Below are 22187 nucleotides of genomic sequence, written 5' to 3'. Positions count from 1 at the left end.
TAAAGGAGCTGCAGCAATATCTGGCAAGTACTGGCTGTGTGGTACATGTGACAACAAACTCCCGTATTTTTCATATGTCTGGGCTATGGGGTAGAGTGCCAAGATGAAAGCCTTTTCTTACCAAGAAAAACATCCAAGCCCAGCAAAATTTTGTAAAAGCACATCTGAAGTCTCCCAAAAGCATGTGGTAAAATGTGTTCTGGTCTGATGAAACCAAGGTTGAAGTTTTTGGCCATAATTCCATAAGATATGTTTGGTACAAAAACAACGCTGCACATCACCAAAAGAGCACATACCCACCGTGAAGCATGGTGGTGGCAGCATCATGCTTTGGGGCTGTTTTTTCTTCAGCTGGAGTAGGGGCCTTAGTCAAGGTAGAGGGAATTATGAACAGTTCCAAATAGTCAATATTGGCACAAAACCTCCAGGCTTCTGCTAGAAAGCTGAACATGAAGAGGAACTTCATCTTTCAGCATGACAACGACCCAAAGCATACATCCAAATCAACAAAGTAATGGCTTCACTAGAAGAAGATGAAAGTTTTGGAATGGCCCAGCCAGAGCCCAGACCTGAATCTGATAATCCGGAAATCTGTGGGGTGATCTGAAGAGGGCTGTGCACAGAAGATGTCCTCGCATTCTGTCAGGACCCGCCATGCTGATAGACTCATACCCAAAAAGACTGAGTGCTGTAATAAAAGCAAAAGGTGCTTCAACAAAGTATTAGTGTAAGGGTGTGCACACTTATGCAAACATGTTATTTTATTTTTACTTCCCTCCACCTAAAAGATTTCAGTTTGTTGTACAGTTCATAGGTCACATTAATGGTTGAAAAAGTTGTGAAATTTATCCTTTCTTCTTCTTTCTTCTTCTTTCTTCTTCTTTCTTCTTCTTCTTTCTTCTTCTTCTTTCTTCTTCTTTCTTCTTCCTTCTTATAGAAATCTGACATTTTAACAGGGGTGTGTAGACTTTTTATATCAGCTGTACATCTCTTTTAAAAACGTATTCGCAGGGAATCCGCATGGTGCTTTGGCACCACGTGTTTCCACAAGTTAAGCCCCATACACACTATCAGATTTTCTGCTGAGTTTTTCCTTCATATTTACCAAACCATGTAGTGCAAGGGCCTGCCTGATTGCATACATATTGAAACTCCTAAGGTTTGACCTCATATTATATGGTTTTGGTAAATCTGAAGGGAAAACTCAGAAAATCTGATAGTGTGTATGGGGCTTTAGAAACCAAACCACGTTTTTCAGTATGTGGGGGGTGCCATTAAGAATTTATAGCAGCCTGGTGTGTCTGATAAACAGCAGGGCATTTTTGCTGTGGTTGCAGGAACCCGTACAACTTGCATTTCTACCCGCAACAGGGTGAACCTAGCCTTAAGATTGGTAGCTGTCGGGATCCGCTCCCAATCATGTGACCACTGTGACAACCAACCACATGATCACCAATCCATTCCACCCCCCTGGTTGTTCAGAGCTTTTAAAAAGGGACACTGGGGCAGCGGGAAGGGGTTAATAAGCCCTTTTATGGTTTGCTTTAAAGTGTATCCAAAGCCAGGAACTTTTTCTGTTTATAAATAAAATATTTTTATCTCTAGATACACCAGGAAATGAAAGAGCCTTCCGAGTAAGAGAAGTCTTCCCTTAGTTGTCACTGAATCAGGTTTCATTATTGCAAGAATTTCCATTCATCCTTATTCAGGTGACAACTCAAAATTTCCTTCACTTCTACAATGGTCACCATTACAAATCGAGGGTGAATCTCTCCATTGGGGACACCGACTGCAGTAAAAACTTGACATAGGTTATAACCCTTGATTACCCTAGCCAAAATTTAGAACAATGGCTTTAGATACAGTATAATTATGTACACACGTATTTGGAAATGCAACACATTGTTGATTCTTTACTGTACTTATTTGGAAGAACAGAGTGAAATCGATATGCTTTGTAGGTGGCTGATGCTGCATATGATTATTTTTATGCATCCATTTGGGATTCTGATTGCAATCGTATCTTTTATTTTTTCAGTAATCTTTAGGAGGCTCAAAAGCAGTCATCTCTTATAAGAGGTGATCCATTCTCTTTAAGTGGCCTGCTGTAATCTTACTGTAGCAAAACAGTCCCGAGGGCTCATGTCTGCTCCATTCTCTGCACACAATGCACACCCCTTCTATTTATTTTATCACAGTCTTCTGCGCTCATACAGAGATACTGCTGTCCGCTGGACCGCTAATTGTCCTTCAGATCCAGGATTAGCAGACTCCAGCACAGGACTGATTGGTGAACTGCAGCAGTGACGGATTCCAGTGAGATTTCCGCTGAAAGGCAAGAATGAAAAGCTCAGTCTGCCCTATAGTGCGGAGTCTGGAAAGCTGAACCCTGAGATTCTTAATCTCTTGGGGACACCAGCGGTGGGCTCTTTTGCCATAGTCCCCGGCTGATTTTCTGGCCACCTTGGAGTCTCATGCACTCTGCTACAACAAATATTACCTACTTAAGGACCGAGCCTCTTTCTGAGATTTGTTGTTTACAAATTAAAAACAGTTTTGTTTTTTTTTGCTAGAAAATTTACTTAGAACCCCCAAAAGTTATACTTTTTTTTTTTCTAACACCCTAGAGAATAAAATGGCGGTCGTTGCAATACTTTCTATCACACCGTACTTGCGCAGCAATCTTACAAGCGCACTTTTTTTGGAAAAAAATATACTTTTTTTGAATTAAAAAATAAGACAACAGTAAAGTTAGCCCAATTTTTTTTTTTTATATTGTGAAAGATAATGTTACGCCAAGTAAATTGATACCCAACGTGTCACGCTTCAAAATTGTGCCCGCTCATGGAATGGCAACAAACTTTTACCCTTAAAAATCTCTATAGGTGACGTTTAAAAAATTCTACAGGTTGCATGTTTTGAGTTACAGAGGAGGTCTAGGGCTAGAATTATTGCTCTCGCTCTACCGATCGCAGCGATACCTTACATGTGTGGTTTAAACACCATTTTCATATATGGGCGCTACTCGCGTATGCATTCGCTTCTGCACGCGAGCTCATCTGGACGGGGCACGTTTAAAAAAAAAAAATGTATTCTTATTTATTTTAAGTTTTATTTTTTATTTTTACACTGTTGTGTTTTTTTTTTTTTTTTTCTTAAATTTCACTATTATTCCTAAACATGCCTTTGTAATAGAAAAAAAGCATGACAGGACCTCTTAAATATGAGATCTGGGGTCAAAAAGACTTCAGATCTCATATTTACACTTAAATGCAATAAAAAAATAAATAAATTGTCATTTAGAAACATAATTTTAAAAAAATGGCCCTTTAAGAGCTTTGGGCAGAAGTGACGCTTTGACGTCGCTTCCGCCCTGCTATGATATGGAGACAGGTGGGGACCATCTTCCCCTCACTCGTCTCCATGCCCAGCAAGGGTGAAGATCCGATCGCCTCCGCCGCTGCCGACGGCTCCGGTAAGCAGCGGAGGGCACCGGAGCACAGCGGGAGGGGGGGGCCCTCTCCCCCCACCGATAAGTCATCTTGCAGCGAATCCACCGCAGAGACCACTTTTATCTGAAACCAGACCGCTCACTGAAGAAGAGAATACTGGAGTTAAGGCAGCTAGCTGCTGCCATAACAACGATACTCCTCTTCAAAGTACTGACGTATAACGACGGTGGGCGGTCCGGAAGTGGTTAACCGCCCCCTCTAATTCCTCCCGTACATTTGTTAATTTTTTTCTTACTTTATGAAGATAAAGATAAACACTGATCAGCCATAACATTATTACCACTGACAGGTAAAGTGAATACCATTGATTATCTTGTTACATTGGCACCTGAAAGTGGATGGGGGTTTGAGTGAGTTTGGCAAGGACCAAATTGTAATGACAACTGGGTCGGAGCAACAAAAATTATTATCTGAATACCCAGTTTGGTAGCCATGATGGTGCCACATCCCGGTAAGTAGATACAGAAAGGAGGTTTATGGAAGGGACTTTTGGAAAGTCACCACTACTACAAATTATATATAAAAATATCATTTTATTACGGTAAATACAATCTTAAGACACTAATAAAAATACATGCAGCAGTAAATGCTAAATTTGCACAGGATGATATGACTTTCTTCATACAAGGAAAAGCTCTAGACCCCCCCCCCCCAAAAAAAAAAGTGGGCACCCCTACGCGTTTTGACTCAAGGGTCTTTGTCTGGGCGTTCTCAAGAGCAACATATTAAACAACTGTTACATATAGCAGAGAACACATGCATACAGGAGCACAGGATCCCTCCCAAAGCCTCCACAGGTAGAAAACAATTTAAAGGACATAAACTTAAATTTCACATTTGTGTGCCTGTAGTCACGTGGATAATGGAAGTTACCACCGTTGTGCAGCATAGGGTGGGGAGATGAATCAAGAACACATGGCCGTGGGGGAAACCCTTACAACACCTCCCTGGTAAAGTTGTTGATGCTTATCCCAGATATAGTATTGTATTGTAGGAAAGTCTATAATACCAAGGAGTACGAAAGCAAACAGTCTCCTGGACTACAAGCGTAGTGAAGGGTTCAGCAAAACTGGAGCTCTTGTGGGATGTTTCCGATCTGCAGAGGTAATAACCCACCAAAAGTGGTCCACGAAGGAAAACTGGAGAACCAGCAACAGGGGCATTTTGGCCAAGGCTCATTGATGCACATTGGGAGTGATGGCTGGCCCGTGTAGTTCAAACCAATAGAAGAGCTACTAAAGGTCATGTTGTTCTGATAGAAAGGTGTCAGAACACACAGGGCATCGCAGTTTGCTGTGTATGGGGCTGCAAAGCCACAGACTAGTCAGGATGCCCATGCTAACCCGTGTCCGCAGAAAAAAGCGCCTACAATGGGTAAGTGAGAATCAGAACTGGACCACAGAGCAATGCAAGCAGGTGCCTGGTCTAATGAATCATGTTTTCTTTTACATCATGTAGATGGCTGGATGCCTGTGCATTGCTTACCTGGGGAAGAAATGGCACCAGGATGCAGTATGGGCAGAAGACAAGCCGGTGGAGGCAGGGTGATGCTTTGGGCAATATTCTGCTTGGAAACCCTGGGTCCTGCCATTAGATCTTACTTTGGAGTCCATGGCTCGATGGATCAGGGCTGGTATGGTGGCAAAAAGGGTACACAAACATTAGATGGGTGCTCATAATGTTATGGGTGATCGGTGTACTCGCCTAAGTCTGCCAGGTGTGGGAGAATACTAAACTAGCACTTCTGGCGTGCCCATTCCGGCATTCCCCCGTCCACTGATGTCATGGTTGCAAACTTCTCTTCTGAATCCTGAGAAGTTTTCATCCACAGATGTCAATGTAAATCTCAGCCCGAAATCGCAAAAAGTAGTACAGAAACTACTTTTTGAAATCGGTGCGGCGCCGCACCGATTTAGGACGGTGCCATTGCTGGCAATTGCCGCCAATTTGACATGTCAAATGTCATGCCAAATCGTACCAGTGTGAACCAGGGCTAAGATGGGTTTATTTTTATTTTTTTGTTTGCTTTTTTTTATGCTGGGGGGGGGGGGGGTAGCTTTAAAATCCAGTCATGTCTGGTTGCAGCAGAGTGGTCAAAACCACTGGAGTCCCCTCAAGGATTAATGAAGCAATAGCTTAAAACTCAGCCAACACGTTTCTGTTTTGTCTTTTGGATAGTGCGGTTTGTGTTCTTGCTGGGCTGATTTTTCCTGATTCCTCCCCTATTAAGATTTCTTAACCTATGTATTAAAAAAGGGTTTATTTGTTTTTTTTTTTATTGCTTTCTGCGTTTCTATTGCGTTACATTTATATTGGTGAGATTGCCCGATTGCCCTCCACTTCTTCTCCCATCGACCATCTCGCGTTCCTTGCTGATTGGCGAGAAGTAGTTGTCACTGTGTTGGATTGCTGCAGCAGTCTATCTTTTGGCTTTAAATGTGAGCTCCAGGCAAAGAAATAAATAAGGAGATGAAATACATATATAATAGCTGTTTTACCAGACAATGGATTTTTATTTCCCCTCCATCCAGTCCGGAGATTTGCACAGCTCTGCCAAACTGGTCAGGCAGGCTGGTGATGTGACATTTCTCTGCTGCAGGTAAGCAAAGCAAAAGCTAGGTCATCTCCCCTGCCCTAAACCTTATAATGGACAGTGAAGGATTAGAAGTGGTGCAACCCTCTACTCTAATGAGTTCCTTGTTTGCACATGTCTTTGTTTGCAGCAAACTTGATTGGCTGATTAGTGCTGCTCCTTGCATTGCCAGTCCTCCTCTACAGAGAATGACAGGAGGCCAATACAAAGTCAAATTCAGGTACATACGATAAAGATTTAATTTCAAAAATACATTATTAATTTAAATAACTACAATGATTGGTGTTTTTATATTTGTCTGGAATGATTGGTGTTTTTATATTTGTCTGGATATCGGCATAACAAAAAGCAAGCAAATGGGGTTCCAGATCTGAAGACTACCAAAATAAAGGATTGGGGTGGGTGTACTTCATTTGACCTCCGATTTTACCCCCTTCATGACCGCGTTACTTTACTTTAGGCTGGGTTCACACCATCGCCGCATGTGGCTCCCAGCAGGGGTTCGGTGTGTCCTGGTTCACCGTTTCATGTGCGATTTTAGCACAAATTTTTGGCTGAATTTGGACCTGAACGGACCAAAAGACGCACAGGACCACTGTGCAAATTCGCGCCGGAGCCGCAGCTGAGATATGTGACCTGGCTCCATAGAGAACCGGTACATATATATAAATAGATTTTTTTTTTTTTATTCCAGCTCCCCTATGCACCAATAGAGCATTCATGTACTTTTTTTTGCAAAAATATCAAAGCTTTCCAATAAATCTAGTCACTTTCCTTGTCCTAATCCACGTTTCCATTAGTAATGTCTTTCTTCCTGATCAGACTTTAGGTCATGACACAGGAAGGAGTTGACCAGCACACACCCTGCACCCTCCACCCTCCCCCCTCCCATTCCCGGGTGCACATTTTTTAAATGAAATGCAATCAATCAGTGATCACCCTTCTCACTAAATACACAATACACAATCAGATTGTATGCAGCCCCGGAAGATTTTGCCCCCTTCCTGACCAGAGCACTTTTTGCGATTCGGCAGTGCGTCGCTTTAACTGACAAATGCGCGGTCGTGCGACGTTGCACCCATACAAAATTGACGTCCTTTTTTTCCCCACAAATAAAGCTTTCTATTGGTGGTATTTGATCGCCTCTGCGTTTTTTTTTTATTTTTTGCGCTGTAAAAAAAGAGCGACAATTTTGAAAAAAAGACGCAATATTTTTTACTTTTTGCTATAATAAATATCCCCCAAAAATATATAAAAAAACATTTTTTTTCCTCAGTTTAGGCTGATATGTATTCTTCCACATATTTTTGGTAAAAAAAAAAAATCGGCGATTATAGCTTTCGTCTCTTAATTTATTCTGAGCATGCGTGGCACTTTGTGCGTCGGATTTGTGTACACACGATCGGAATTTCCAACAAGGGATTTTGTTGTCGAAAATTTTTTTATAGCAAGCTCTCAAACTTTGTGTGTCAGAAATTCCGATGGAAAATGTGTGATGGAGCCTACACACGGTCGGAATTTCCGACAACAAGGTCCTATCACACATTTTCATCGGGAAATCAGACCGTGTGTACGGGGCATAAGTCCGTAGGGTTCAACATTGAGTTGGCCCACCCTTTGCAGCTATAACAGCTTCAACTCTTCTGGGAAGGCCGTCCCACAAGGTTTAGGAGTGTGTCTATGGGAATGTTTGATCATTCTTCCAGAAGCACATTTGTGGGGTCAGGCACTGATGTTGGACGAGAAGGCCTGGCTTGCAGTCTCTGCTCTAATTCATCCCAAAGGTATTCTATCAGGCTGAGGTCAGGACTCTGTGCAGGCCAGTCAAGTTATTTAACCCCAAACTCGCTCATCCATGTCTTTATGGACCTTGCTTTGTGCACTGGTGCACAGTCATGTTGGAACAGGAAGGCGTCATCCCCAAACTGTTCCCACAAAGCTGGGAGCATGAAATTGTCCAAAATGTCTTGGTATGCTGACTCCTTAAGAGTTTCCTTCACTGAAACTAATGCTGGCCATACACTATACGAAAAATCAGCCAAAATGCGGACATTTAGATAGTTTGTTCGTTTTTCGGCCAGTTAATGGGCACAAAATCGATAACCATTGGGACGTTTTTGAGCCGAAAAAATAAAGGACAAGTTTGGAAATTTCCTGCCGAATGAACGATCAATTGAAAGGTTAACGCGTTTCACGTCCGAACTGTTTGCACTAGGTATATGTAAATAAAAACGAACAAAAAAAATGATTCATTTATGTCCACGGAACGATTTATCGGTCATTACATATGGCACTATCAGTTGCTCTCGTGGCTGAATGTTCTTTTTCCGCAAATGGGTTTGGCCGATTTTTCGTATAATGTATGGCTAGCATAAGGGGCCAAGCCAAACCCCTGAAAAACAACCCCACACCATAATCCCCCCGCAACACCAAACTTTACACTTGGCACAATGCAGTCAGGCAAGTACCGTTCTGCTGGCAACTGCCAAACCCAGATATGACCATCGGATTGCCAGACAGAGAAGCGTGATTCGTCACTCCAGAGAACGCGTCTCCACTCCTCTAGAGTCCAGTGGCGGCATGCTTTACACCACTGCATCCTACACATTGCATTGTACTTGGTGATGTATGGCTTGGATGCAGAGCCCGGCCATGGAAACCCATTCCATGAAGCTCTCAATGTACTGTTGTGCTAATCTGAAGGCCACGTGAAGTTTGGAGGTCTGTAGCTATTGACTCTGCAGACATTTGGCGACTTCTGCGCACTGTGCGTTGACTCCACTATATCATTTTACGTGGCCTACCACTTCATGCCTGAGTTGCTGCTGTTCCCAGTTGCTTCCACTTTGTTATAACACCACTCAGGCTCGGTTCACACTATAGCGATGTCAGACATTGCATGTGGTTCGCACCGCATTGCTGTGCAGATCACATGCAATGCGGATTCAGCCATACAATCCTGTATGGCTGAGTTCGCATCGCCTTGCAATTGGGCGGCACAGTGGTATAGTGGGTAGCACTCTCGCCTAGCAGTAAGAAGGGTCACTGGTTCGAATCCCAACCACAACACTACCTGCTTGGAGTTTGCATGTTCTCCCTGTGCCTGCGTAGGTTTCCTCCGGGTACTCCGGTTTCCTCCCACACTCCAAAGACATGCTGGTAGGTTAATTGGATCCTGTCTAAATTGTCCCTAGTATGTATGAATGTGAGTTAGGGACCTTAGATTGTAAGCCCCTTGAGGGTAGGGACTGATGTGAATGTACAATGTATATGTAAAAGCGCTGCGTAAATTGACGGCGCTATATAAGTACCTGAAATAAATAAATAAATAAATTTCCTTGCTACTAAATATTCCACGGTCAACTGTTTGGGTCCTTTCACGCAATATATATGGCTGAATTTGCATCGCATTTGGACCAAAACTTTGTAGGAGCTTTTTTTTTTTTTGGTCCGCACTGGAATCTGGTGATCCGATTCCTGTACGAATTCACAGTTGGCGCTGCGATCTGTGAACCGATCTGGGGGTGTCATTAACTTTGTATTGACACCCGCAGCTGTTCGCAGAGGGCAGTGTGAACCGCCGGCGATTCAGGTGCGATGCCGGAACCCGCACAGGATTCATAGGGTTTCCTACATCGCACAAGTGTGAAAGAAACCAGTTGACCGTGGAATATTTAGTAGCAAGGAAATTTCACGGATGGACTTTATTGCACAGGTGGCAACCTATCACGGTACCACGCTTGAATTCACTGAGCCCCTGAGAGCGAACCATTCTTTTACAAATGTTTGTTAGACGCAGTCTGCATGCCTAGGTGCTTGATTTTATACGAAAAAGGGAAACAGAGAAAAAAGGCGCCACTTAAGTAAAACTGTATAATTTTAATGAACAAGGTGCATTAAAAAACTCACATGGAGGTTTCTTTTATAGAGGCATAGAGAAGTTCAGTGAACATCAATCTCCGTTCTGGCTGGCAGCATCAGTCTCTTCCTGTGGGGCCGTGTGAAGCAGAGCCGGCGTCCTGTCCACCAGGTATCTTTCGGCTCCCGGACGGGAACCAGAACGAGATCTGGAGCGCAGTCAGCAGGTCTCGGGAGAGGGCTGGAACGCAGCGTATGGCGGGATGACATCATAGACGTGATGCGACGCGTTTCATATCGTGCGCAGTGATGAGATGGAGGCACTGCGCGCTCCTTTATCAAGCTGATTTATGCCTCGGTGGTATCGCCACCTGGTGGAGATAATTGTAAGTGCACTCTATACAACAATAGAGGCTTACAATTGTAGGGGCAAGGATGAAACGTGCAATAAGCAAACAGGACCGCAGGATTGCAATATTAAAAAAATATGTGGAAATGTATATATACACACATGTAATATTCCCAAAACAATACAATACTATATGGATTAAATGTCAATCTGTATTTAAATAAAATAAAAATAATAATAATAAAAATTAAGTAAATAGTAGAATAGACACTTTAAACTTATAAACAACCATTAATACCCATATATTTGGAGACAACTAGTAAGAATACAGAAAAAAATGTATATTCACATGGGAAGGACAAAAATATATTAATATTTTAAAATATTGGTGCCCAAGCTTGATTTGATACACCTGTCGCCTTGGAAGACCTGAATCCAATGATTTGGAGGGGTGTCCCAATACTTTTGGCAAGATAGTGTATATGTGGACCCAGCCTAATTCAGTGATCAGTGAAAATACTGTACACTGACACTGTAATAATGACACTGGCTTGGAAGGGGTTAAAATCTAGGAGGTTAACTGTGTACCTAACAAGTGTGTTTAATTACTAATGTGGGTGTGTTTTTTGTTTGTTTTTTTTTCTCCCTGCTTTTCAGGGAGAAGAAACAGCCAGATTGCTGTTCACTGTGCACAGAGTAAATGCAGAACTCTGTGCTCTGAAGACAGCTGATCAGCAGTTTTCAGTCAAAATCATTGGCTGTAATCTGCTGCCAAACTCATTCTGTATCCAATCACAGCACAGGTCGTCAGGGGGGCTTGCGCATATGCGCCCCAATCCTGGAAGGACAGTAACGTACATGTAGGTTGCCACGCCTGCACCTGCTGCTGGCCAGGTGGTTATGTACAAAAAAATCTTTGAGCGAGTAGGTCATGTGTTCATTTGAGGGGGTTGTAGTCAACGCTGTTACACTGAGCCCCACTCAGTATACACCATAAGATGCGGGTGCCCCCATGTAAGAGTACAGACCAGGGGTGGCCCGTCCATTATGGGTGCCACCTTCTCTATCAATGCCACCCCCCCCTCTATATGGTTAATGGATAGATTCATGCATAGCGTGACTCCATCCACGGCCGCCGTGGCCACCTGAATTACAGTGGCAGGGGTGTTTTTTTTTTGAAGCACCTGATTAGAGCCATAGACTCCAATAGCCTTCAAAATAGAATAGACTCGGAAAATAGGGTGGACTCAGAGCGCAGAGGCCACCCAGGTGTGTTAGAAACGCGAATATTCGTTTTGCTTTTCTAACACCGAATCTCCTCTCTACCAATCGGGCATCGCGGGTCTGGCGCCGATTGGCTTAAAGATCAGGTGATCCTATTGGACGCCTAGGAGGAGGGGGAGGAGACGCACGGTGAAAGCTGCCGTGATCTCAGATGAGAAGAGGACACAGGAGATGCTGCCAGATGCCCGCCACAGCCTGATCCCCGTGCCCGCTGATGAGGTAAGTGCCGGTAGACCGACACACAGCGGGGGGGGGGGGGGGGGGGGGGGTGGTTGTTTAAGCCCCCCACCCCCCAAACAAAAAAACACCAGTTGCCACTGATACAGATGCAGTCTGCATTACTTTCCATGCAGATTCTGAATTTCTAGTATTTGCATCTACTTAGGCACAACCCAAAACCACGTTGGCTCTGTAATAAATGTTTATTTGTAATAAAAGTAAAAAAAAAAAGTGTATGCATTTGTAATGCTAACAATTAAATAGAATGGAGCATAACAAAACAAATTTCCTTTTAGGGCCTGTTTACACCTATGCAGTCTGACGCCATGCATTACATCGCACAGTTAATGTGCTATTCTTGGCAGTGCATTTACTTGAATGGGCTGCCAGTGCCAATGCACCACAATGGACTAAAAAGCATCCTAGCAGCATTTTTGCTGATGCGGTTCATTACCATGCCTTGCATTATTGCAATGGAGTACCATTCAAAATGACTCTGCAACACGTTCTGTTTCATTTGGTTTTGTGCATTAACACACGTCAGTGCAATGCATAGGTGAAAAGCCAGCTGGGTAATGCCACTTTCATGGGAAGAAAATAATGCAAATAAAAATAATATAGCATATGCAATTGCCAAACAAGCCATAATATAATATAACGTGATTAAAAATTACCTTTTTTTTTCAGTCTGCAGCACTGTATTGTTTTATAAAATTCAATGCAAGAAGGTGCCCAATGCAAATGGTGTACAGAACGTCCCCCCCAAGAAATGTCATTTCCTGCCTGTGTGATTGGCTCACTGATTTTCCCAGAAGTCTGCACTAAGATACAAGTTAGATTTTGGGCATCCTCTGCAACAAAAATATCATTTTTGGCTACTTTCCTCATTAGAACTCTGAAAGTGCAGCAGAAGTGCGCACTCCCGAACCCTGCACTCTGTACGCGGCGCACTCCCGAACCCTGCACTCTGTACGCGGCGCACTCCCGAACCCTGCACTCTGTACGCAGCGCACTCCCGAACCCTGCAGTCTGTACGTGGCGCACTCCCGAACTCTGTACGCGGCGCACTCCCGAATCCACTTATCCCCAAAGAATTGGCTTTTGCAGGGGGTTTCTTAAGACCTGCTGAACACAGTGCCACTCACTGTATTTAGCTAATGCTACTATAGTACAATGCAGTGCACAGAGCGGCCGCATCAATATGTTGTGGAAATAGTTTGTTTGGGCCAGCTTGGCCCGAAATGCACCCTTAAGAGTGAACTGAAAGCTGTAATTCTACTTCAACTCTCCAGATTCCACCAAAATCAAAATATAATTTTTCAACTGAGCATTTAAAGCCGAACCTTCGTATAAGCGTTTAAGTACAAGAGTCATGTGTATTCTTTTGGAATCTTCGTGTTCTTGCTGTATTTCTTCCAGATCTGTGCAGAAATCCAATGTGAGGATCTTCCTGTAATAAAGACCGGTCACTGCTGCCCTCTCTTTCCCTGTGCAGGGTGACTGGTCTTGTGTCCGTCCCCTCCTGTAGTTTTGTGCAGGCAAGCCTGTAATGGGTGGAGCCTGCTGGGTCCCTCCCACAGATCTGCTTTCTGAACTGGCTGTGTACAGCACAGTGATGATGTCACTGTTGGTTTTACAAAGTAATATCTGGGTTTTCAAAGGCATTTGGTGACACACCATGCATTTACAGTATCTAACAAAAGTGAGTACACCCCTCACATTTTTGTAAATATTTTATTATCCTTTCAGGTGACAACACTGACGAAATGACACTTTGCTACAATGTAAAGTAGTGAGTGTACAGCTTGTATAACAGTGTAAATTTGCTGTCCCCTCAAAATAACTCAACACACAGCCAATAATGTCTAAACCACTGGCAACAAAAGTGAGTACACCCCTAAGTGAAAATGTCCAAATTGGGCCCAAAGTGTCAATATTTTGTGTGGCCACCATTATTTTCCAGCACTGCCTTAACCCTCTTCGGCATGGAGTTCACCAGAGCTTTACAGGTTGCCACTGGAGTCCTCTTCCACTCCTCCATAATGACATCACAGGGCTGGTAGATGTTATAGACCTTGCGCTCCCCCACTTTTCATTTGAGGATGCCCCACAGATGCTCAAGAGGGTTTAGGTCTGCAGACTTGGCCAGTCCATTACCTTTACCCTCAGCTTCTTTAGCAAGGCAGTGGTCGTCTTGGAGGTGTGTCTGGGGTCGTTATGTTGGAATACTGACCTAAGGGCCCAGTCTCCGAAGGGAGGGGATCATGCTCTGTTTCAGTTTGTCACAGTACATGTTGGCATTCATGGTTCCCTCAATGAACTGTAGCTCCCCAGTGCCGGTGTTCTGCCATATAGTGTCCTCGTATCAAATAGTGTCCGCCTCGTACTGTGCAGGCGCAGCGCCTGCGCAGTACGGAGGAGCAGGAGATGCCGAAAATGCCCGAAGTTGATCAGCTGACCATCAGCTGTACACGGCGCTCGGGCACCTGTTAGCGATGGCAGTGTAAGAGGGCCCCTCGCGGGCTCGCTTCGCTCGCCACGCTTCGGGCACGGCCTCGCTGCGCTCGGCAAATATTTATTCTAACTCTATGTCCACTTGGATAGTAGGGAATGATCCTGGACATAGGGTAAGAATAAATGCGCAGGCGCCGTGTACAGCTGACGATCAGCTGTTGAACTTCGGAGACTTTCGGCGTCTCTTTTGTCCTCCGTACTGCGCCTGCGCAGTACAGGGAGGACACTATATGATAGGGGACTGAATTCGATAAGACACCGGCAGCACTCATGCAGTGACATGACACTCCCACCACCATGACATGACCATGACACTCCCACCACCATGCTTGACTGTAGGCAAGACACACTTGTCTTTGTACTCCTCACCTGGTTGCCGCCACACACGCTTGACACCATTTGAACCAAATAAGTTTATCTTGGTCTCATCAGACCGCAGAACATGGTTCCAGTAATCCATGTCCTTAGTCTGCTACTCTTCTTCAAACTGTTTGCAGGCTTTCTTCTGTATCATCTTTAGAAGAGGCTTCCTTTTGGGATGACAGCCATGCAGACCAATTTGATGCACCAAATTTAACACACCTGCTCCCCAATCACACCTGAGACCTTGTAACACTAACAAGTCACATGACACCGGGGAGGGAAAATGGCTAATTGGACCCAATTTGGACATTTTCACTTAGGGGTGTATTCACTTTTGTTGCCAGCAGTTTAGACATTAATGGCTGTGTGTTGAGTTATTTTGAGGGGACAGCAAATTTACACTGTTATACAAGCTGTACACTCACTACTTTACATTGCAGCAAAGTGTCATTTCTTCAGTGTTGTCACATGAAAAGATAGAATAAAATATTTACAAAAATGTGAGGGGTGTACTCACTTTTGTGAGATACTGTATATCCTCTATGGCTATTGAGGAATATATTTAAATGAGAGATTTTTTTTATCCCAGCTTTATTCAGCTTTAAGGGTAAACTGACTGCACTTGGCTAGCACTGCCATGTCACATGTTTTACCTGTTGCCTCGTCTTGCTTTTTTTTTTTTTCTTCTTGCAACATTTGTTTTTTGCCGCTAAAGGACACATGATTCGATGTAGAGACTGTAGCACGTCTGTTGCATGAATATGCAAATTGCGCCTTGCTTCTTTTTACAAGTTCCCATCCCCCGTAGTCGATTTTCACGCCTAAGGCACCACTTTAAAAATAGATTTAGGCAGGAGCAGAAGAAAAACACAACTTCCTTGTTCTCTGTGGCTGTATAAAACTGTAATCAGTCTCCTTCACTGCACGGAAATTGGATTGCTTGTTTACAGAGTGGCAAATATCAAAGCTGGTATAACAAACAGGTCATTGATAGTTGCTGATCTGGTGACCAAGATATTATTATTATTATTATTATACAGCATTTATATAGCGCCAACAGTTGGTGCAGCACTTTACAACATGAGGGCAGATCGTATACTTACAATACAAATCAATACAGGAGAGATCAGAGGGCCCTGCTTGTTAGAGCTTAGAATCTAGAAGATAAAGAAGAACTTCTAAATTATCAAAAAATAAATAGCTTAAAAAAATATATATATATATATATACATATATATATATATATATATTTTTTATCTATATCTATCTCATGGGAAAAACACATATAAGGAGAGATAACGGTGCTGCACACCCCGAATGATATGTAATGGGAAAAGTTCCCCCAGAGGGGTTTTTTAGCAGCGAGATAAATAGTAAAAAAATTATCCTTTATTTAAAAATTATTGGTATACAATAATTCCATGATAGTTAAAATATGAGCTCTAAAGGGGGTATATCCAAAAGTGCAAATGTAGCAAACACAAAATTGTACATAACATTATATGACAAACATGTCTAATGTGTGACAAAGCCTTCTTCAGAGGATAGGTTTGCTGCAAAGAAATTGCATTTAGCAAATCAGATTGAAAAATACATGACGGACTATATGTACACAAAATGGCCATCTCACATAGTTACCAAAGTACATGCGGTGGGGATCTTCCAACCAACATATCAATAAGAGCTGTCAGGTGGTCCCGCGTTTAATCAAGGTCAGGTAATGCCCCAGAGGTAGACGACACTTTGCTGGGTGCGGCTTACAGGGAGTCACGCGTAGATATACCCACAAAGGCCTACCAGGCCAAGTGGGGTCCACACCTGCGGCAAAGTTCCAAAGTGTAAATTCGTGTATAGTGAGTAATGCCTATATTACATTTTTTTTATTATTATTAAATTTAATTTATTTCATTACACGGACAGAAAAATCCAACCGGGGAGCATTTAAAAAAAATATTTTATATATTTTTATTTTAAATATTTTTTATATTTTTTTAAATTATATTATGCCACTGTCAATAATTAATATAAGTAATATTGATATTAAAAGAAAAAAGACCATAAAGAAGGCAAAAACATGGTTTGAAGGGTCAGTGTGGGACGTGAAGTGACTAGACATTACTGATAAGAAGCCATCCATGTTATAGATGGAATGGATAGAAGGTGGAAGGAGGAAAATGGTGTAAATCAAGAAGGAAGAGAGAGGGAGAAAGAAAGAGGGAGTGTTGGAGTGTATGTGAGAAATGATGGGAGAGTGCTATGTAGTGGATGGAAGAAGGGAAAGAAAGAGCGAGTGATATAGAAAAAAGAAAGAAGGATGAAAACAAGTGCATGAAACACAGCATAATGAAGAAGAAGAGTAGTGAAGAGTAATAATAAGAATTAAAATAATAAAGAGAAAAGTGTGAAAACAGTGAAAAGAGGAAAGAAGTGAAGTAAAAAAACAAGACAAATACATAGAAAATATAATATAACAAGGTGGAATGAAGAATGAAGGGGGGGGGGGTGGAGAATGGAGAAAGGCAAGGAAATGATTAAATGATAAAAAGAGGAAAGGAAAAAGTGATGACATGTTGCAAAAGTGGCAGTTGAGAATGAAAATAAAGATAAAAAGGCCGCATGAAGTGAAAAAAAACTGCAAGAATAGTGATGGACTAGAAAAAGGGCAAAGAAGGGGGAGTGAAATGAATCAAAATACAAGGAACAAGATGTGGAAAGGAAAACATGTCACAGGTGGGTGGGTGCATACTTCAATCGTAGCAATTGGACAAATTGAATAAAAAATGTGTGCAATACCTTTAGTAGTACAGAGGGGATGTTGACATGGCAAGAATGACTGACTGCGTTGTCAAAGATGAATGTTATATAAGCAATCAGTAGCCAATATGCCTAATGATAAGAATCGCAGTTTAGGGTGTTAGGTTAAAACATACGCTAGCGAGACATGGCAAAATGGCCAATAGTTAAAGGATGGTAAATGATGTTACTTACTCCCGTGGAAGAAAAAAGGCATCTGACCATCCAAAACAGGATGTGGGGTGATCGAGACCAAATCGACCCAAATCCTGAAGTAAATCTAGTGTCCCTCATTCAGGGGGAGCTCATGAGGAGCCAGCCGCAGGTGTGATGACCACCACCCATTTACCTGACTAGCCGAGGGGGTAAATGGCCGCCAACCAGGCGCGCCTCGTGTGGCTCCCTCGGCGTTCCAGAAGGAGGAAGTCCCCGACTGCTGTCATCACCTCCGTTGTAAGAACATGACGTCATGAAGCTGTGCGCACCCGCAGGCATTCCCCGCGCATGCGCACGGCGTGGGAAGTCCGGAGGTGATCGGGAACACCGCCGGAAAGGAGGTCGTTCGCATATGTGGGCCAAGAGGCCACCTAGCGGAACAGGATGGGAGCACAGCTGTTAATGCTCCCCCCCCCCCCTTGCCAGGAAGGCACACAATATATATATATATATTAGATGGATACACACACACAGATGCATCTCATAAAATTTGAATACCATCAAGTTAATTTATTTAAAAAAAGTTAATTTATTTTAATTTATATAGATGTGTTACACACAGAGTGATATATTTCAAGCATTTATTTCTTTTAATTTTGATGATTATGGCTTACAGCTAGTGAAAACCCCAAATTTGGTATCTCAGAAAATTTAGAATATAACATAAGATCAATAAAAAAAAGGATTTTTAATACAGGAATGTTGGCTTACTGAAAAGTACGTCCATGTACTGCAGGGATCTCCAAACGATGGCCCTCCAGCTGTTGTAAACCTCTGACATTCACAGATAGGACTAGGCATGATGGGAATTGTAGTTTCTGAACAGAGCCATAGTTTGGAGACCCCGATGTACAGTATAGTATGCACTCAATACTTCTTCGGGGCTCCTTTTGCATGAAGTACTGCATCAATGCGGTGTGGCATGGAGGCCTGTTGTACTGCTGAGGTGTTATGGAAGTCCAGGTTGCTTTGATAGTGGCCTTCAGCTCGTCTGCATTGTTGGGTCTGGTGTCTCATCTTCCTCTTGACATTACCCCACAGATTCTCTATGGGGTTTAGGTCAGGCGAGTTTGCTGGCCAATCAAGCACATTGATACCATGATCATTAAATCAGGTATTGGTACTTTTGGCAGTGTGGGAAGGTGCCAAGTCCTACTGGAAAATTAAATTAGCATCTCCATAAAGCTGGTCAGCAGAGGGAAGCATGAAGTGCTCTAGAATTTCATGTTCGAGGGCTGTACTAACTTTGGACTTGATAAAACACAGTGGACCAACACCAGCAGATGACATGGCTCCCCAAATCATGACAGACTATGGAAAATTTTGCATTTCATTTGGAAATCAATGTCCCAGAGTCTGGAGGAAGAATGGAGAGGCACAGAATCCAAGTTGCATGAGATCCAGTGTAAAGTTTCCACAGTCAGTGATGATTTGGGGAGTCATGTCATCTGCTGGTGTTGGCCCACTGTGTTTTATAAGGTCCGAAGTCAATAATGTGAATGGGCTTAGTCAATTAGCGCAACAGTCCAGCTGCAGCCAAAAAAGGCATATTGTATACAAGCATGGAATGGAACTTTGTGTAGGTACTAAGCAAAAAAAGTTGGTATAAAAATATAGCCCTTTATTGGTTGACAACTAAAAGTTAAATGCGTAACACAACTAAAAGGATAGCAATCAATTACATCCAGGGTTTTTATATAGCATATATACATTCCATCATGGGCAGTTATCTTCAATATCAGTCTGTACCAACACCCCAACGCATTTCAACTCATAACGAGTCTTCATCAGGAGGTAAAAATTACAGTACAGAGCACAATGATGTAAACATATGATAGAAAGGATGTGCATCCAAGGGGTGCTGATGCAATGCAAAGGTTGCTGATCCCAGCAAAGAGGCCTCATTTAAAGTGACAGAGGAGGACTTGAATGTTAAGGTAAATAGCCTCTTCTGCTAAACAAAAAAAGGGGTAAATAACCTAATTACCTAACTAAAGGAACAATAGACCCCTGAATCAAAAGGAAACGAAAATTCCAAAAAAACGAATGGGATCACCACCTGCTCTGCACTTGGGCCCAACCAAGCAGCCTAAAGGCATATTGTGGTGATGGACTTTAAAGAGGCAATATAAGGTACATAGTCCCCGTACCTAATTGGCTAAGGCAAGGTAGAAACAAGGTGTTGAACACAAATCTTTAGACGGTAAAAACAGGTCATTACTTGAGCCTGATGGCTTGAGTGTCAGGCATAGTCATGCGCACACCACAATTACCCTGTATGCATTAACATTATCGCTCTGTATGCCAGCAGGGAGATGGGAAAGATCTCCCTCCTGGTTCTGCTTACACTGTGTCGGCAGGGAGATCAAAGCAGGTGCCATATATCTGTAAACACACATGCATATGCGTTTGAGCTTTGGGGTGCAAACCTTAATGCAATAGGCTGTGCACACCTATGGTGCCAGGTTTCTATGGTAGTGAGCTCTTGTAGAAGGCCAGCTCGGGGTTTCCCAATAAACCTGTGACTGCAAGTTTCACCAAACCTTCTCTGCTGGAGAATCAGTCGTTGCCAATAAAAATGCATGCACATGGAAGATTCACAAGCAGAGAAGGTTTTGCTGAATTTCATATTCACTACTTATAAATATGCCCATAAGTGTTCATTCAACCTCCAGTACATATAGTAACATCGCACATATTGACGTTTTTTTTTTGCAGCTGCTGCTCACTTCAGATTTTGTCGGAACCTCCTAGAACACACTGTGTCCTCAGAGAATCTTAACCACCGCCTCCGACGTGATATCGGTAACAGCCTGACCTGGCACGATGGTCGAGGGCACAGGACAACTGGAGGCAGGGCAATTAAACTCCTTAAACAGCCTGGAACAGATGTATCACAGGTAACTGACTGCACAGGGTGCACTTCTCAGAATGGCATCTTCTTGTGAGTGTCACAGAATGTGAATTTGTCTCTTCCTTGGAAGGGTAGAAAGATCCACTAACAACTAAGAGTGCTAGCCAGGGACAGGCAAGTATAGCCTTATGAATAGCAGGAGAGGTGCTTGGTCCCACCATGATTCTCGCACATCACTGACAGATACATGGCTCCTTATAAAAGATTTGACCTGCTTGCAGGCGCCACCAAGCACAAGAATTGCACATTATTACCCCTTATGAAGGTGTCGGGGTCAGGCTCGGAGACCAGTAGCTACAGCAGTAGAGAGGCTCCCCCCAACCAGCAGGATAAGTATACAAGTAGATCACCCAGACAGATGATGCGGGCTCACCCAAGGTGCTTGGTCTAAGCAATAACTAGTATTCACCAGAGCTCATGATGGTAAAGATGGGTTTTGCTGCGTGTTAGTACCAGGTTGAGGTCCACAGGATCACCCCACCAGGAGATGAGCAAGCCAGGGTCCAGTCACAGATATAGCAGGTTGGGATCAAGCGAAAGCATAGTCAGTAAACAAGACTAAGGTAAGTAACAATTGGTTGGAGATTTCATCAAGCAGAAGCGTAGTCAGTAAACAAGCCAAAGGTCAGTAACAAGTGGTTGCAGGTTGGGATCAAGCAGAAGCGTACTTGAGGAACAAGCAAAAGGTCAGTAACAAGTGGCAGTGGAGATACGGACGGCAGCAGGAGTGACCAAAGCGAGATATTGGCTGGAGAGAGCACAAACATCTGGCAAACAGGAAGTGCAAGGGCATGGCTAACATAGGAAGTTCATGGGAGGAGCAAAGGGGTCAAGGTTCACCAGAAACCAGGTTCAAGGAGCATCTCAGGTGGCTCAGGAAGAGGAGATGCTTTCAGACACATCCCAGTTATCTGGAAAGAAGTTTGAAACTAGGAGTTTGCTGCTATCAAGCTGTGTATAGCCACCAACGGCATGCACAATGACACACAGGCTGTTGTGTTTTTTTTCAGAATCATGCGAGCTTTTGCAGACTGTGTAATCTGAAACAAAGTAGCACACCCATTTAGTAAGAAAGAACTGGGTTGCACACCAGCGACATACAAACATCAAGAGAGTTTAATACACAAGCAGTAAAGACAAGCGGCACAGATAGGCAACCTACTACTTGAGGCCTCACCCCTAACGTGTTTTACCCCCTACAGGGCTTAACGGTGGGTCCCCTATGATTAAGCCCTGTATAGGGTGAAACGCGTTTTGAGCTTGGCTTCCAGTGGGAGGTGGCCTATGTGTACTGCTTGTCCTTACTGCTTGCTCATTAAACTCACTGGATGTCTCTACATTGCTGGTGTGCAACCCAGTTCTTTCTCAATCGGTGTGCAGTGCGGGCTCCTGGGCTCTGGCACCCAGCTATATTACAGGACAGTAGGATGTTTTTAAGCAGTGACGCAACTCGGATGGTCTAACACCCATTTAGTAGCTGCAATCTTCATAGCAGCTGAGGACTGAAGGTTCTGGATGGTGTGACAGTGTGAGACCCTGCCACTATGTAAATGTGCAAAAAAGTGACACTGA

General features: G+C 43.3%; 1 protein-coding gene across 2 annotated transcripts in view; it reads left to right on the top strand.

Annotated features, from left to right (window-relative positions):
- Positions 1 to 22187, top strand: part of SAMD10 (sterile alpha motif domain containing 10) — a 66981-nt gene that overhangs the window by 7130 nt on the left and 37664 nt on the right. For both annotated transcript variants that reach the window (XM_073607418.1, XM_073607419.1), the window contains exon 2: positions 20420 to 20601. In XM_073607418.1, coding sequence (XP_073463519.1) covers positions 20420 to 20601 — 182 coding nt within the window. The remainder of the gene's footprint in view (positions 1 to 20419; positions 20602 to 22187) is intronic.

Source organism: Aquarana catesbeiana, linkage group LG12 (assembly GCF_042186555.1).
Source record: "Aquarana catesbeiana isolate 2022-GZ linkage group LG12, ASM4218655v1, whole genome shotgun sequence".
NCBI lineage: Eukaryota > Metazoa > Chordata > Amphibia > Anura > Ranidae > Aquarana > Aquarana catesbeiana.
Note: the sequence above shows the minus strand (reverse complement) of the source record. Positions and strands in the feature narration are given on the sequence as shown.